At 50.7% G+C, this 15,784-nt stretch overlaps 2 protein-coding genes across 8 annotated transcripts in view; both read right to left on the bottom strand.

Moving 5' to 3' along the window:
- DEF6 (DEF6 guanine nucleotide exchange factor) overlaps nucleotides 1-9,247 on the bottom strand; it is a 38,702-nt gene extending 29,455 nt beyond the window's left edge. For 2 of the 3 annotated variants that reach the window (XM_039534860.1, XM_039534861.1), the window contains exon 1: nucleotides 7,473-9,247. In XM_039534860.1, coding sequence (XP_039390794.1) covers nucleotides 7,473-7,568 — 96 coding nt within the window. In that variant the 5' untranslated portion in view covers nucleotides 7,569-9,247. Of the gene's footprint in view, nucleotides 1-5,411; nucleotides 5,476-7,472 lie in introns of all 3 variants that reach the window. The other variant, XM_039534862.1, reaches the window with a different exon arrangement.
- A 793-nt stretch (nucleotides 9,248-10,040) lies between these two features.
- ZNF76 (zinc finger protein 76) overlaps nucleotides 10,041-15,784 on the bottom strand; it is a 33,565-nt gene continuing 27,821 nt past the window's right edge. For all 5 annotated transcript variants that reach the window (XM_039534865.1, XM_039534866.1, XM_039534863.1 and 2 more), the window contains 6 exons: nucleotides 14,596-14,775; nucleotides 13,772-14,005; nucleotides 13,382-13,500; nucleotides 11,304-11,456; nucleotides 11,098-11,211; nucleotides 10,041-10,441 (listed from right to left, as the gene is read on the bottom strand). In XM_039534865.1, coding sequence (XP_039390799.1) covers nucleotides 10,337-10,441; nucleotides 11,098-11,211; nucleotides 11,304-11,456; nucleotides 13,382-13,500; nucleotides 13,772-14,005; nucleotides 14,596-14,775 — 905 coding nt within the window. In that variant the 3' untranslated portion in view covers nucleotides 10,041-10,336. The remainder of the gene's footprint in view (nucleotides 10,442-11,097; nucleotides 11,212-11,303; nucleotides 11,457-13,381; nucleotides 13,501-13,771; nucleotides 14,006-14,595; nucleotides 14,776-15,784) is intronic.

The raw sequence follows: 15,784 nt of genomic DNA, 5'->3' as shown, positions 1-15,784 counted from the left end.
GGATGGGCACTACATCCAGTCCAGCCTCCCAAGGTCCCCGTCCAAGATTTCCCCATCCTCTGCCCCCGCCTTCGCACAGCCCTTTATTCAGGCCCTGGTTATGGAAAGAGGATCCTCTGACACCACTGCCCTGCTCACCCGCCTCTGCACAGTTCTTCCTCACACAATGCACCGTCAACCTGTGGAACTCCTTGCCAGGGGATGTTGTGAAGGCCAAAACTATAACAGGGTTCAAAAAAGAACTAGGTAAGTTCCTGGAGGATCGGTCCATCAACGGCTACTAGCCAAGATTAGCTAAGATGGGCAGGGATGCAACCCCATGCTCCAGGTGTCCCTAGCCTCTGTTTGCCAGAAGCTGGGAGTGGACGACAGGGGATGGATCACTTGATGATTACCTGTTCTGTTCATTCCCTCTGAAGCACTTGACATTGGCCCCTGTCGGAAGACGGGATACTGGGCTAGAAGGACCATTGACCTGACTCAGTATGGGCGTTCTGATGCACAGGCAATAGAAATGCAGACTACGTGCCAGCGTAACCACATCCCTTATCTGCAGCAGGTTGGCCTCCTTTCACCAAGCCGAACGTGGAATTACAATCAGCATCTGTGGGTGGCTTGAAATGCACACGCTGCAACAGGCGCCAGTGTGAGCCGGGGGTGGAATAGTTAATGCCAACGGAGAATGGCAGCCCTTTTCCTCTCCCTTGTTGGCTGTGCCTGGGGCAATCCTGGGTTTTGGAATGGATCCTCCAAGCCGGAGACCGGTCTTGCATGTTAAAAGGTGACAATGTTGCCAAACTGGCAGGACTGGGGCTGGGAGATTCAAGCAGTGTAGCCCAGAGGGAGGGAGTGTTGCCTAGTGGTTATAAAGCCTGAGCCAGGGGTTCTGAGTTTTATTCCTGACTTTGCCACTGACTTGATGTGTGATCCTGGGATAAATCACTTCACTGCTCTGTGCCTGGGTTTCCCACCAGCAAAATGAGGTCAGGCTCAGTGAGTGCATGTTTGCAAAGCATCTTGAGATCATCAAGGGAAAGGAACTATGCGATCATCCTCCTCTTCCATGTGGCTGGTTGGGACTCCTGTATCTCCTGCGCCACAGGCTGAAGATGCCTCCCCAGGCAACGCCAGCAGCAAGCCCGCAACGGATGCATTCTGCCTGCCGTAGGAACAAAACTCTGGGAAGGGGCTAACTGTTGCAGTGTGGTCAGATGGGCCAGCAGCTCTCCGGAGAGCTGCCCAGATGCTCTCTCAAGCCCTGTCCATTTCTATTTTCTCCCCAGCGCAGAATGAGCCCCCCCTCTTCCTAGGGCTGGGCCTTTCCCACCGCCTTTCTGAGAATCACATTTACTGACCTGTCTCCATCCTTCTCAAAAGCAGGCCAAGCCCATACACTGCCAAACCAGCACCTACCTACAATACACAGCTTCCTCCTGCTGCTGCTTCACCATCTATTATAACGGTGCTCCCTTCACAAAGCAGCCAGGCACCATATCTGCCCACAGTGCAATCTAAGTCCCCAGCAGAGAAGCAAATGTAAAAGGAACTACATGCCAGATTGTTCCCTATACAGGAAAACACCACACAGAAGGCAGGAAACATGTCAAAGTTCCCCTTAGAGTTTCCTCTCGCTCATTCTGCTGTGGGCAGACTGATCCCCCACCCCATGAAACTGACTTGGGCTTTGTCCCAGAAGACCCGCGGATCTCGCCCCAGAGATGGCTGCATCTGTGATCCCTGCGTGTGCCAATTTGTCAAGTGCTTTGATCTCTCAGGCTGAAAAGCAACAGAGAAACCTACACTAGTAATTCACACACACCCCATGCCCGCCACAGCCCACTCCGCACTTCTGCATCACATTCCTTCTTCCCTCCATGGGCCAATCTGTCCTGCAGTCATTTACATGTCAGTCTACTTCTGTGCTTTTCCGAGATGTGTTCATTCCATCTCTCAGAAAACTTGCTGCCCTTTCCCAGTTCCGTACTGCCAGCCAAGCCAACTGTTGCACTTCCCATTTCAAACTCTTGGCGCAGATTTTCGTGGAAATCTGCTGTCTAACCTTTTGCCACCTCAACACCACATGATTAGCAATGACACACGGGCCTTAGGCAACATTTTTTCCATCCTTCTTGTAGGAGTTGCAGCTAGACCACATTTCTCTACCACCCCAGAATGGGGAGCTGTACTGAACGCCTTTGCCGACATCAAGAATCGTCTATTGTCCTCCCCCAAGCTTATCATCTTGACAAAGAACGATATTAATGAGCCTCTTGAAAAACTCTGAAGAGCAGCCTGTTGAGAAACAAAGCTCGGGCTGTATCCCCTATTCTTGGCTTTCCCTCCTCCCTAGCCCTTATAGAGTGCTGGCCAAAGCTTAGAAAGTCAGGAAAAATGATTTCTCTTCCTGGTTCTGTCACCAATTCACTACAGGACCCTTTTTTTTTTTTTTTAAACCTCTTGGCTACACACACAAGTTGTACCAGTTAAGCTAAAATTATTTCTTATTTGTATTACGGGAATGCCAAAGAACCCCAGTTATAGACGAGGACCCCATCACGTTAGGCGCTGTACAAACACAGAACAAAGAGTCTCTGCTCCAAAGAGTGAATAATCCAACTGAGGTCTTGGCTACGTACAAAAATTGTACTGCTTTAGCTCTACTGGTACAGTTAAAGTGGGACAGATGCAGGTATATTGGTATAAATGTGTATAGCTGATACCTGTTTGGATGGGAATGGAGTATACTGGGATTAGGCACCTTTATACCCATATAACTACACCCACACAAAGGTTATAGAGGCAGATCAGTAAAACTGCATGCCCCTAACTGACACAGCTGGTATAAAAATGGGGTAGAGATCAGGTCTGAGTTAAACTGGAGCAACCTTCCCCTTTTTCTGCCCCCCATGGAGCCATAAAGGGCTAAACCTCCCTCGTGTACATTTAGCTTGTACCTGTAAGTTGACCAATGCACACTCAACTGAAAAAAGCCAGGTGTTTTGAATCAAGTCCCCCCACACAGAGTTTTGTACTGGTTTAACTAAATCAATTTAAAAAACAAAACACGCCCCCCCCCCACACCTTTAGCTAAACTGGTGCAACTCTGTCTTCACTGCAGAGTTAGTGCAGCTGATCTGCGCCGGGGTCTGAGCACCTCAGCTAGCCTCACCTGGGTGTGAACTTCCAACTGCAAACCACACCTGAGTTACCACATCCTCACTGGCGCTACCCTCCCCTGCGTCCCTCGCCAGGCCATGCACTGCAGTAAGCGGAGCCGCTCTGTGATTCCTGTACAGTGGGTTGTGGGAGAACTCATCCGTCACTCTGGGCACATGGGAGGAATTGCGGGAAGGCACTGGAGGAATATCAACATTCCAGTGATTTAGCCTGGGTCCTCACTGCAAAGTGGGCAGGCTGCCCGTCTGAGTCTAAGTGGAACGTGGGGTCTAACACTCATCCCACTCTGGGCTAGCTAGCCCAGGTTAAAAGCACCACTTAACTCAGGTGAGAGATTTTTGTGAGGGGGGATTAGAGGCAACCCCCAATTAAAGAGCCACCGCTTCACCTGTGCAGTGAAGACAGACTGTGTGGTTGTGGGTCAGGCTTTAATCTCTCTGGCTGGGCTTATCCAAGGAGCTGAAAGGAATTGTCACCCAACCTCCTAAGGCTGCTTTGAAAATCCCAGCCCCTGTGGCTCAGTTTCCCCAACTCTAAACTACCAATTCATAGCACAGCTGAAGTTGATGCGGGTTGAAGGTGTCCAGCATCTCTTAGGAGCAGGCCCAAAAGGATATGACCAGAGTCCTAGGGTTGGACACAGAAACCTGGCCATACGGAGGAAATGAACCCCAAAGCCAGGAAGACCCCATTTCCAAGCCAGTGCTTTGGAGGAGTGCAATAGAGGAAGCAGAATTGTCCTGCATTCGTCTCCTTTTCCAGGAGGTATCAGTGAGTCTTTTAATACAAAATCACACCAAGCCAACTTATGGACCTGACCTGGCTTAGTGCACAGTAGCGAATTTTCTTCAAATGCCTCATGGAGCCACTGACTTGGGGCCTGATTTTCAGAAGTGCTGCACCCCCAAAACTCCAACCAAAGCTAACGTGCTCAGCACTTCTGAAAACAAGGCCCCTATCATCCCACTGCAGCCGAGTGGACAGAGCACTGGACTGGGACTTGAGAGACCCCGACGCTATTCCTGGCTCTGCCATTGGCCTGTGCTGGGTGACCTTGGGCAAGTCACTTCCCTGCTCCGTGCCTCAGTTTCCCCACCGACCCATCATTGTAAAGCGCTTTGCGATCCACTGTTGTAAGAGGCAGGTATTATGAACTAGCCTTTAATCCCCATGGTCTCTCTGCCTTCCCATCTTATAAACCCGGGCTACCTTTGCAATCTCTCAGCTCCTTTCCTGTGGTCTACAAGGGTTTCATAATAGCTGGAAGCCCCTTTATAAACCTGAACTATTTAAATTCCCAGGCAACACATTTCTTTTCTTTTCTCCTCTCCCTGGGCCATTGGGTTTAGGAGGCAAGAAAAGTTTAGCAGAATCACATGCATGAGGGCAACAGGAACGTACAACACGTTGCACCTCCAGGGTGCCATCCATCTTGTCTAGGTTTTTACCCCACACCCACACCACCAGTCTGGCTGAGGATCTCAGAGCATTTTGCAAACATTCACTTAGTCTCCACCCAAAGAGATAGGAAATTATACCCCCCGCTTGTACAGATCTGGAGATTGAGGCTCAGGGAGTTTCACTGCCTTGTCCAAAGATCATGCCTGCTCCATGGCAGCGCTGGGAACAGAACCCAGATCTCTTGACTTTCAGTTCTTAACCGCAAGACTACCCTTCCTTCCTGCACAGATACGTGAACATGCCCCTGTGTTAAGAGAGCTATGCTCAACCAAACAGTTTACCACATCCCCAGCTGCCAGGCCTTGGGGCGGAGGAGAGCAGCGTAAGAGACTACTATATTTCACTGTCCAATTGCTTTAAAAACAATGGCTGGGAGTGGCAAAGGAGTTAGGTGCCTGGCTCCCACTGGCTTTCATCTAATCCACCCATACCATAGAGAGTGCACCTGGGCTGAATCAGGGCCGTTAGTCACTTCAGACATTTTAAAGGCTGTTGGGTGCTTTTCTTCCCTGGAACAAGAGCCTTCTTTCAGCAGCATACGAGGCTGAAGGAACGGCATACACCTCCCCATGGCGCTTCGCTCTAAGACAACACCAGAACAACAGGGGAAGTTCAAGATAATGGGGAATCTCTGCTCTGATGCAGTCTCCTCTAATCTCAGCTTTAATGGCTTTGCATTTCTGATGTCATTAGCATATAGGAACCAGCAGCAAGACAGCAGCAGGCTTGTGTGGGATGGAAACAAATCTAGGCCTAAAGGAGTGGCTGGATACCTTGTACCAAGGGAGACTTGATCTTCCCCATCTACGGTCAGGTTGAAACTCTGAGTGGCGAGATCTAGCACGGGACAAAATGGAAACATCCTTTTACAGCACATGGCAACACACGCACACTATGGCAAGCGCAAAGAGGCTGTTGCTTTCGCTGGCCAGCAAATGTTCTCACCCTGTTACTGAAGCTTGCGGGACTAATGGCTTGAGATGCAAAGGCTGGGGGGAGGGAAGCCTGGATTCTGCTCTGACAAGGAAATCTGGAAAAATGGCACCATGGGGGTTCCATGATTATCTCTCAAAGATCAACTCTGCCCAGTTTACAAGATGGTATTTTGCCTCTTCCTCCCCTTCCAATGCCCAGCCCTGCATACTCATTCGGGGCTCCGAGAGTCAAGCTGGGCTTTTTCTGCCTTGTGCTTGCCACAAAGACTCAGGCCTTGGTTAATTCTCTAGACGATGCATCAGGCTGAAGAGAACTCAGCTCCTGCTTTCTGACTTATGTCAGCTGGGCCCTGCTAACTGGAGTAACAAAGGAACACCAGTGTATTGTTGACACTAAAGCAAAGAGAGAAATCTCTGGACATGCAGGGAGCAGATCTGTGGGGTAACAAGGTGCTGTTGTAACAGTCACTTTCAGAGATCTGCCCCTACTGTGTCATTTGCTCTGTCAGGCGAGGACTGGATCTTTCTTTCTATACAGGGGCTGGGCACACTGACAGCTCTCAACACAATAATGCAAGGAAATCACAATGCAGCGGCCATCATGGCACGTCACTGTACGTTCTACTCTTCACCCTATTGCAATACCCAACAGAGCTAGCAGTCCCAGGTAGACGTCGCTTGGCCCACAATTTCCTTAGACAGACACTCCTTTTGGATATTCTTTTAACTGATTCACAAAGGCCAAAGGTGGACACACATCAGCGAAATTCACACCTAACCTAGTGTCAGATCCGTTTCTTAGAAGCATGTAGAATAGGGCTATTCTGGGCCTGGACTATTCCTCCGCAAAGGCAGCATCACAGCATAAAGAGCCAAAACCCTCATTCGTTTCTCAGCCTGTCCCCAGGGAGAATTCCCATTGAGTTTGGCAGAATCTGACCCCGAATCGGCCCTAACATGGAGGAGAAAAAGTGAAAGGAGGGAGTCTCAAGGTGTGTTACTTTCCATGCATGAGTCTGTGGCAATTTCAAAATTCATCACACATACATGCAGCCACTGCCAAGCAGGGCTTCTCCTTCAGGTGCAATATTTCACATTCCTTTGGGTGCTTACATCGCAGGTTGTGTTCCAGGTTACAAAACCTCTGAACAAACAAGTTCTTCCAACCCAAATTCCAGGGCCAGTCTAAATTAGCTGTAACTTTTAAAACAAAACAAGGTGCCCGCTTGGGGAAGAAATCCCGCAATTCTCATCAGAGTATGAGACAATTGTTTCTACTCAGCTGAATAGGTAGAAAACACATTTTTTAAAATGAGGCATGCTGGGTTTTGGATTCTCTATAACTCAGGAGCCTTTTGTGAAGCTTATGGGTGATCAGGATAAAAACAAAACAAAAACCAAAAACGTTTTTTGGCAAAACCCTAAAGAAATGTTTTTTTAAAAAATGCTCTTCCTTTCAAGAGAGGGGGTGAAATGCAACAGGAAGGAGACAAGTGCGTATCAAAACGAGAAAGAAAAAAAAAAAGAGTTTGGTTTCTTACCTGGGGATAAGGTGGGTGAGAAACATTGTGGAGCAGCTAGAATTCGAAGATTTCCACCCCCAAAAAAGGGTTACTTTCAAACTAATCTTTTTGTGAAGACCCCATTGCTTGGCCCTTGCTTAGACGAATACGAATCAAAGCCTGAGCCTGTTGATAAGCCACGGGACTGGCTATACCGGAGTGCGCAGTGGGTGTTTTTTATTCCTGTTGCAGTCCATTGAGCTGCAAAGCAGCATCCAGCCCTGCCTCGTGCCTCTCAACATGTCTGTGACCCCCAAGGGCAAAACAGAGAGCAGATCCGGACTCAGAAACCCCAAAGCCCCTCCCCTGTTGCTCGGGGGTCTCATTTTGTACTCACTTTCAGCTGGGATTTGGACACTTTGCCACTTTTCTCCACATCCAGGGCGGTGAAGGCGTACCAGATGGATTTTAAAAGCTCTGCTCGCAGGTCCATGGCTAGAGGCGTAGATGACAGAGCCTGCTCTGTCAGCGAGGAGGATCCGGTTTCAGGAAACTGACTCTCTCACTCCAACAGTCCTCAGAAACCTGCAATTAGAATGAAGGAGCAGCAGCGCCACCTACTTGACTACACCTCAGTTAGGCCCCACGATGCTCCCCTGCCATCTTCCTGCCTAGATGACAACATTCACCTTTCTGCCCTCCACAGGGGGCATTAGTCCACCTTGCTCACCTCTGCATTCTCTTCCCTTGTAAGCCCCATGCCCCCAGATTTTAGGCACAACACAGGACTTGGGACTGGATAATACTTAGCACTTAGCCTGCCCATACTCAAAGCACTGTAAAACACATTGATCTGTTAGCTGGCTCCCTAAAGCCAGCCTGGTTGGTAAGTCACATTGTAATGATCTCACAGTGGGACTCAGACCATTAGCCTCAGCATGTGTTCCTCAGATTCCCAGCCCCCACACGGCTGCTGCATGTATTCTGCCAACAACCTCTGCTAGGCATGGTGCTTCAATGCACCCACAGAGGGGGAACGAATGTCATTCGAAGGGCAGAGAAATTTTGCCTTTGGCTCAGTTTGAAAACAGGCCCAAGAATCCCAGTTAGTGGGAATTGCCGAGGGGTTGGCGAGGTGTCCCAGCTCTGCAGCAACTCAGCCACGAGACCTAAGGGTTACCCCAAAACCTTTTATCCGCGGCAGAGAAAGAAATCCCTCCCCGGCTAGTTCAAGTAGCTCCCCATTTGCAGGTTTAAATACAGGGGACAGGTCACCCCAGCACCAGCACACCCCGGTGCAGTCCAGGAGAACTCAACCCAATAGGAACTTCTGTTAACTCCTGTCAGGCGCGCGCTCTCACTCTCTCTCAAGGGAGGTGACGGAGAAGGGCAGAGGCATCTGCCGTCTGATGAGTGGAGTTATTGGCATGTCTCAGAGGAGGCTGTGTGACTGGCCCTGCCCACCGCAAGATCTTCATCCTTTTACAGCCTCCGCAGAGATGGAGACGACCTACTGACAAACAGGACTACGCAAGTCCTAGGGGGAAGAAGAATGGTGTAATGGCAAGGCACTGGACAGGAACTGAGGAGATCTGGGTTCTGCTCCTGGGAATACCCATGGTGAAGATTTCGAAGCCAGCAGCACATGTCCCTTTGACCATTCAATACTCCTTACTTTTGGGTGGCTTCCTGTGTGATCCTGGACAAGTCAATTTATCTCCTTAAACCTCAACTCCACCCAGCTGTAAAATAATAATTACCCAGACCTACCTCACAGGGGCGTGGGGAGGAGAAATTGACCAATGAGGTGCTCAGACACTACCAACAAGGTCCATGTAAGTTTCTAGATAGACAGAAAATGAATGGGAGTGGGGAAGGTGCCTAGTAACTGACCAGTGAGCACACACAGAAATTGTAACACCTTCAGGCTGAGCCCAGGCCCAGAAAAGGGGAGACAGCCCCCTAGGGAGAGATTCTTTACCGTCTACTAGAGGTTCTGACTGGATTCAAATGCTAACATTAGCCTGTAAGAGAAATAAGTTCCTGGGACGTCTGGGAGACGCTGTTCAGCTGATTGGCACAATCACCTATTGCCGAGGCACAGGGGATGCTGCTTAGGTCCTTACTGGTTTGGCGACCAAGCCCCTAAGACGGGGCAGGGAAGAGAAAAAGAATGTAAACTTAGAAGCTTTATTAAGTACATGTCAACCCCCCTCTTTCTCCCGCTCCCCTCCCCCGGGCTGCAGGGATTGAAAGAGAAAGAGAAAAGGATATTAAAAAAAACCAAAACTTTAATTAGTTTTATTTAAACTCACTATTTACATCTAACTCTAGCTTGTGTCCCAAGAAGTGCTGGCCTGCCCAGGTGGAGTACTCTACCCTCCCCACAGCAGCTGAGTCTGGAAATGAACTTGGCTGTTGAGTCAAAAGGGAGGGGGGTAAGGAGAAAGGGAGAAGTGCTGTCACATCCAGGCTAACATGGATCCTGCCGCCCTCAGCTTGTGCCGGTGATAATCTCTGATTTCCAGCATCAAGAAGTGATCATCGTCCAAAACACCGAGACCAGGACAGCCTGGGGTTGCTTTGATGGGGCTTTATTGCTTCTGTGCATATGCTGCTTCCGTGCCACTTGTGTATGTGTTTCCAGGGTGTGTGTGGATGTCAGACCATCTGTGTTCATCCCTGGAGCACCTCGTGTGTGAGAGAGCAGGAACTGTCTCTCCAAAATGATCGCTGACTCCCGGTGGTGCCATGATGCTACGGTCTCTGCAGTTCCATGCGGGGTGTAGCGGATCATCTTGCCTTGGAATTCCAACTCTTGGCCATAAAGGAACACAAGAGCTTCCGCCCTGCTCCAGACCCAGGGGACGTCAGTGTCCCTGGAAAACGAGCAGGATAGTCCTGGATGGCAGCAGAGCGACTGCCCGGGATCCAGGAAAGCTTTGAAGCCTCCAGCCAAGTTTCTTAGAAAGATATCGCTGTAAGCGATAGGAGAGCCCTTTAAACAGGGTCACTCTGGCAGCCCAGAGAGCTCCTGTATCTGCTCTCGCTGCCTGCCTAACACACAAGCTGGATGCACGTAACAGTTATCAGGGACCCCCTTCTGCATTCACGGGTTGTACCACGCATTACAGCTTGTCTTCTGTGCAGCAGCCAGGGGGGGCTGTTTCAGATCCTGAAACCCCCAACCGAACACGAAGGGCCATTTGATTGCCATCCCTGCTCCACTCAAGCCTCCCTGTCCACAGGTTGCGCAGTGCCTCAGCACCCGTTCTCAGACACGGCCGCATTAAGCGTTACAGACTCCTGCTGAATTGCTGCTGTTGCCATGCTGATGGCTTCCTCCAGGCTCTGCTGCTCTTCCAGCTACAAGAGGAGACACATGAACGAATAGTATCATTCTCCCAAACGCACAGACTGAGTTAATCTGTATTTTACCAGGACAGCCCAGGGGCAGAGATGCAAAAGGGCTGGGTGAGGTAGAAGAGAAGGAGTGAGGAACATGGGTGCAGAGGATAGAGGAATACCAAGTGTTGAGGCAAAGCCGAGGGGAAGGAATACGGGTGCTGGGAAAGGACAGACATATATAGGTGAGAGGAATACAATCGGTGGGCAATGGGTGCAGAATAGGAGGAACACAGAAAAAGGGGGTGCAGTGGGGCATAATGGAGCGCTGTGTGCTCAGGAGACTGCTGAGAGTGAGGCAGGCACTATCAATACCTCGAAAGGGGGAAGATCATGGGTGATGGGGAAAACAAATAACAATAGATGTTACTGAACCATTACAAGGAAAGTTACCAGGACAAGGCAGGTGGGAGCTGAGTACACAGGTGGACACAGAAAACAGCTGGGAGTTAAAAGGAAAGAACACTGAGGAGAGGGACACAGAGGCCGTCATGAAATCCAGGTGCTGAAGCAAGCACCTTGAGCAGGTCTGAAATAGATGTAAGTGGGGAAGGGAATCTGAGCAGAGTGACTACACAGGAGCAAAGCTCAGCCCTGGACAGGGTGTCACATGGTACCTGCACTGCAATATGAGTGCCACAGGCAGTTGCGAGCAATGCCACTTGCTGGTGATGGAGGGATGCGATGGCTGACCCTTCAGACATCACTGCCCCAGTGGTGACTATCGTAACCTGGAAAACAGACAACCAAATAAAGTACATGCCCAAAAGGCCTCTTCACGCCCAGAACAGTCCTGAGTGAGTAAGAAGAAAGAAGCCCGTACCGGCTGCGTCTCAGTCCCATCCGCACTGACCATGGTGACGGTGTGCGTGCCAGAAGCCGCAAGGTCTTCCTGTGGCATTGTGATGGTGCCACTCTGCGTTACCATGCTGATGGCACTGCCCAGTGCCTGTAAGTCCTCGTGGGACAGACTGACCTGTGATGAGAAAACAAATGGTCAGCCATTGAAGGGTCAACAGGGCACAGCTTGCACCCAGGTGGGCTTCCAAGGGGGCTGTCCTTCTGGACAAAGAGACACTGTGGGGGTACCAGCTGCCTCTCTGCCTGCCCCTCTTCTGTATTCCACTTTGCTTTTCTCCAGTGCTTCGCATGCAAGACCTTAAGCAATTCCTGAGCTTGGCAGCACAACTCCCATGAAGAAGGGAAGGACCATGACTCCATGTTACAGAAGCATGACCCAATGCATAGAAAGGTGAAGTGACTTGCCCAAGGTGACATATAGTCAGTGGCAGAATCAGAACTAGAACCCAAGAGTCCTTCTCCCAGTCCCTAGCTCTCATCATCTGACCTCATCTCCTTCCCACTTTAAGCATCTTCTGCCGTACTTATGAGGGGCAGTTAGTTAATTTTCTGTGGCAGCCTCGTAAGCAAATTGAGGAGCTATTCTCAGCAGCTACTTCCTGAGCCCTGTGCTGCAGAAACAGACTTCCACATTTAGCCCCCAAGCCCTGCTGCAGAAGGCTGTGTATGATCAGTGAGGGGGACATGGCCAGTGGTTACAGCAGGGATCGGCAACCTTTCAGCAGTGGTGTGCCGAGTCTTCATGTATACACTCTAATTTAAGGCTTCGTGTGCCGGTAATACATTTTAACGTTTTTTGGAAGGTCTCTCTGTAAGTCTATAATATATAACCAAACTACTGTTTTCAAAATGTTTCAGAAGCTTTATTTAAAATTAAATTAAAATGCAGATCTTATTAGCTTAGTGTGATCCTTGCCCTTGCTTTTCCTTGCTGAGTTTTCCCATGTCTGGTGGCACGCATTTGGATACTTTAAGCTGCACACAGGCTTCTGAGTTATAAGTTGATAACCGGCTGGCAGGAGGTCAGTGGTTGGAACCCCAGATCAGCAGCTGAGGTGAGTGGAGCTGGTGGCTGGTAGGGCTGAGCAGGGCCAGAAGCCTAGACCCTGTCTGGCAGGGCGCCTGCGCTGGAAGCAAGGTGAGTGGGGCTGCAGTGGGGACCCCGGCTGGTAAGGGGCCAGCAGCCGGAACCCCAGAGTGGCAGAGGGCTGAGCAAGTCAGCCCGCCCAGCTCTAGGGTTTCAGGGGTGGGCTGAGCGTCTCTGCTAGCCCCCCTCTGGGGTTTCAGCTGCTGGCTCCTGCCAGCCGGGGTCTCAGCCCACTGCCAGCCTGGGGTTCCTTCACCCAGGCCAGCAGCGGGTGCTGAGTGGGACCGGCGGCAGGAACCTGGCTGGCAAGGGGCCCGCAGTGGGAACCCCGGGGCGGCAGCGGGCTGAGCGGCTCAGCCCACCCCACATGCCATCAAAAATCGGCTTGCAGGCCACCTTTGGCACGTGCCGTAGGTTGCCGACCCCTGGGTTACAGGGATGTAATTTAAATAGCAAGCAAAATACAATCCAAATCCAGCTAACGCCAACAGAGACTGAAAGCTGCTACCACCAGATGAACGCTCAGTGGACAATGGCAAATGTGTTTGGTGAGCCTCAGGCAGCTCCCACAGGACCTTCTTAGCGGCACTCTCAGCAGAGGTCAAGGAAACTGAAACCTCCTTTGCCCTCCATGCCAAAACTGATGCATGAGGACAGGGACGCGTGGAGGAAGCTTCAACTGGTTCTGCCCAGGCTGCACCAGACTGATGGTTACAGCCCGCTGCTCTCCAGCATCTTTCAGCAGCATGGCACTCAGACAAAAATGAGCCCAAAGTCAAAGCTAAGATGAAGCCCAGCCCACATCGCACACCCCAACGCGAGTGACCGACCGTGTCTACCTAACAGTAAAGGAAAGGACCCGACAGCTGTCCAGGAGGATGGAGAATGTGTGGCTGTTAGAGGCAGTGACCAGCTCTGTTAGCTGCACCCCGAATTCTCCCTGGTCTCTGTACCTGCTGTGTTCCATCCTGAGATATAAGTGAAACCTGGGTAGGTATGCCATCCTCCTCCTCCTCCTCCTCCGAAAGGAAAGCAATCTGCTGGCGCTTCAGCGGGGGGCCCTGTTCGGCAGCTGGGCAAAAGAGAAAGGAAGCGCCAGTGAGAAGGGCAGCATCTGGATGTGGCACTCTCTCTATGACCCTGGGATCTGCCTGCTCTCTGACCGGATAGGACAGCACAACAGATAAGAGCATGGGATCGTAATGACAATGGCACAAAGTGGGTCTGGAAGGTGGGGCTCAGTCTGAGTGGCTGCGGGCCCAGGCTGGGGGGGCTCAGTCTCTCCCTTTGCTGCATTGTCTAATCTGAGCCCTGCCTGGGCTGCAGGAGGATGTGGCGCGCACCTTCCAGCTGCTGCTGCTCGTAGAGAGCCTGCTCACTCTCCTCCGTGGCCTCCAGCTCTCCATGGGCGCTGCGCTTGTGCATGGCCAGCGTGGAGGTCTGGCGGTAGGTCTTCCCGCAGTTGTTGCAGGTGTAGGGTTTGCAGTGGGTATGGACCACGTGGTGTTTGTACAGACTAGAGTACTCAGTGAAGCGTTTCCCGCAGCCTGGCACAGTGCACATGTATGGCTTCTCACCTAGGACAGGGAGAGAGGCGGTCACGCAACAGGGTGGGGCCCCAACAGCACTAGGCACGCTGTCAACGTTGGAGCCGACACAAGCATTACATTCAGCCTCACCCTGCCAAGGGGTGGCGTAGGGATTCACCCCCTTTCATATGGGAAACCAAGGCACAGAGAAGCCAGAGGATTTGGCCAAGGTCACCCCGTGAGTCAATGGCAGAGCCAAGAACAGACTCCATTAGTTCTGCCTCCCAGTCCTAGGCTCTGTGAAGCATTTTCCAGGCAGATCTCCCTCCACTCTGCACAGCCTGGTGTGTCTCTCTCATAGACACACCGATCTGTAGAGCCTTTGCTACCTTTATGGAGCATTTTATTTGTCTATTTTACAGGGGAGCAGTGGGCTATAGAACCTCAGCCCCGCTGCAGTTAACAACTAGAGTTTAAAAAGGTAAGGGTGATCAGCTACCATGCTTCCGGGCATAAACTGACAGAAGGTCAGTGTCAGGAAGGGAGCGTTTCGCCTGCAGTACAGGCAATGTTGTCACTTGGCTATGGATTCAGTTGTCTTTCCTACCGGGGGAATTATACCCTCTCCCCCAGTTTACCTGTGTGAATTCTCATGTGGTTCTTGTAGTTGGTGGCGCTTGTGAAGCCTCTCCCGCAGCTGGGCTCGGGGCACATGTATGGCCGCTCCCCTGTGTGTGTCCGGATGTGGACCTTACGGATGTTGGAGGTGGTGAACGAGCGGCCACAGCCTTCAAATGGGCATTTGAAGGGACGCTCACCTTCATCAACAAAAAGAAGAAAGGCAGGGTATGGAGTCAGACCGACCTTTGCTTCCCATAACGCCCCAAAGTTTGAAACAGAGATCAATCACATCCCCGCTACCATGTCTGTTACACTGAAGAGTCCCTCAATTCCAAGGCCTTAGGGCATTCAGAGAATCTAGGCTGCACTGTGCACAAGAATAAGAAGAAAGGATGGGCTGCATGCAAGGCATACACAATTGCTTCATGCTTTTGACATGTCTTCTTCATATTCCCCCCAACCCGATGCTTGACAATGTCTATGCCCCAAAAAGCTCTTTCTACTAGGTGAGTTTAGTGCTAAGACGACAGCACAGTTGGGGACTCCTTCTTAGCACAGAAGGGAAGCAAAGTCTCCATGGCCAATTCAGTTCTCCCTGACAAGGCTGCCAATTGCAGACATGTTCTATAGGAAACAAGCTAATACCCCAAGTGCCTTCCACTGTTTTTTGTTATCATACATCAGACCGCAAAGCTGAGGTTCATGGTGCTTTTGTCTCGCTCAGTTTGGCACCAATGCAGCAGTACAGGGAAGGATCTAAGGATACAGAAGTTTCATCCACATGAAAGCATATAGCAACGCAAATCAGAACAACTGACTCGCTGTTTGGTAGTGTCACATGGTTCACACTGCTTGTGTCTTCTTTCCATGACCTGTGTCTGTCCCATCTGTTTAGACAGTGGTTTTCAACCTGAGGTCTGTAGCCTATGTCTAAAATTTCCAAAGGGGTCCTGGCCTCCATTTAAAATTTTTTGCAAATGCAAATGAAAAAAGGTTGAAAACCACTAGCTTAGACAGTATTGTCTCATTGTTTCCTTTTATGCCCATCTGTCTATATCCACTTGCTGTCTCTCGTCTTGTACTTAGATTGTAAGCTCTCCGGGGCAGGGACCGTCTTTCTGTTTGTACAGCACCTAGCACAATGGGGTCTTGGTTCAGGACGGGAGCTTCTGGAGACTATCATAACACACCTAATGAACAATAATC

The sequence above is a fragment of the Mauremys reevesii genome, linkage group 4, assembly GCF_016161935.1.
Source record: "Mauremys reevesii isolate NIE-2019 linkage group 4, ASM1616193v1, whole genome shotgun sequence".
NCBI lineage: Eukaryota > Metazoa > Chordata > Testudines > Geoemydidae > Mauremys > Mauremys reevesii.
This window is presented reverse-complemented; position numbering and strand designations above follow the sequence as displayed.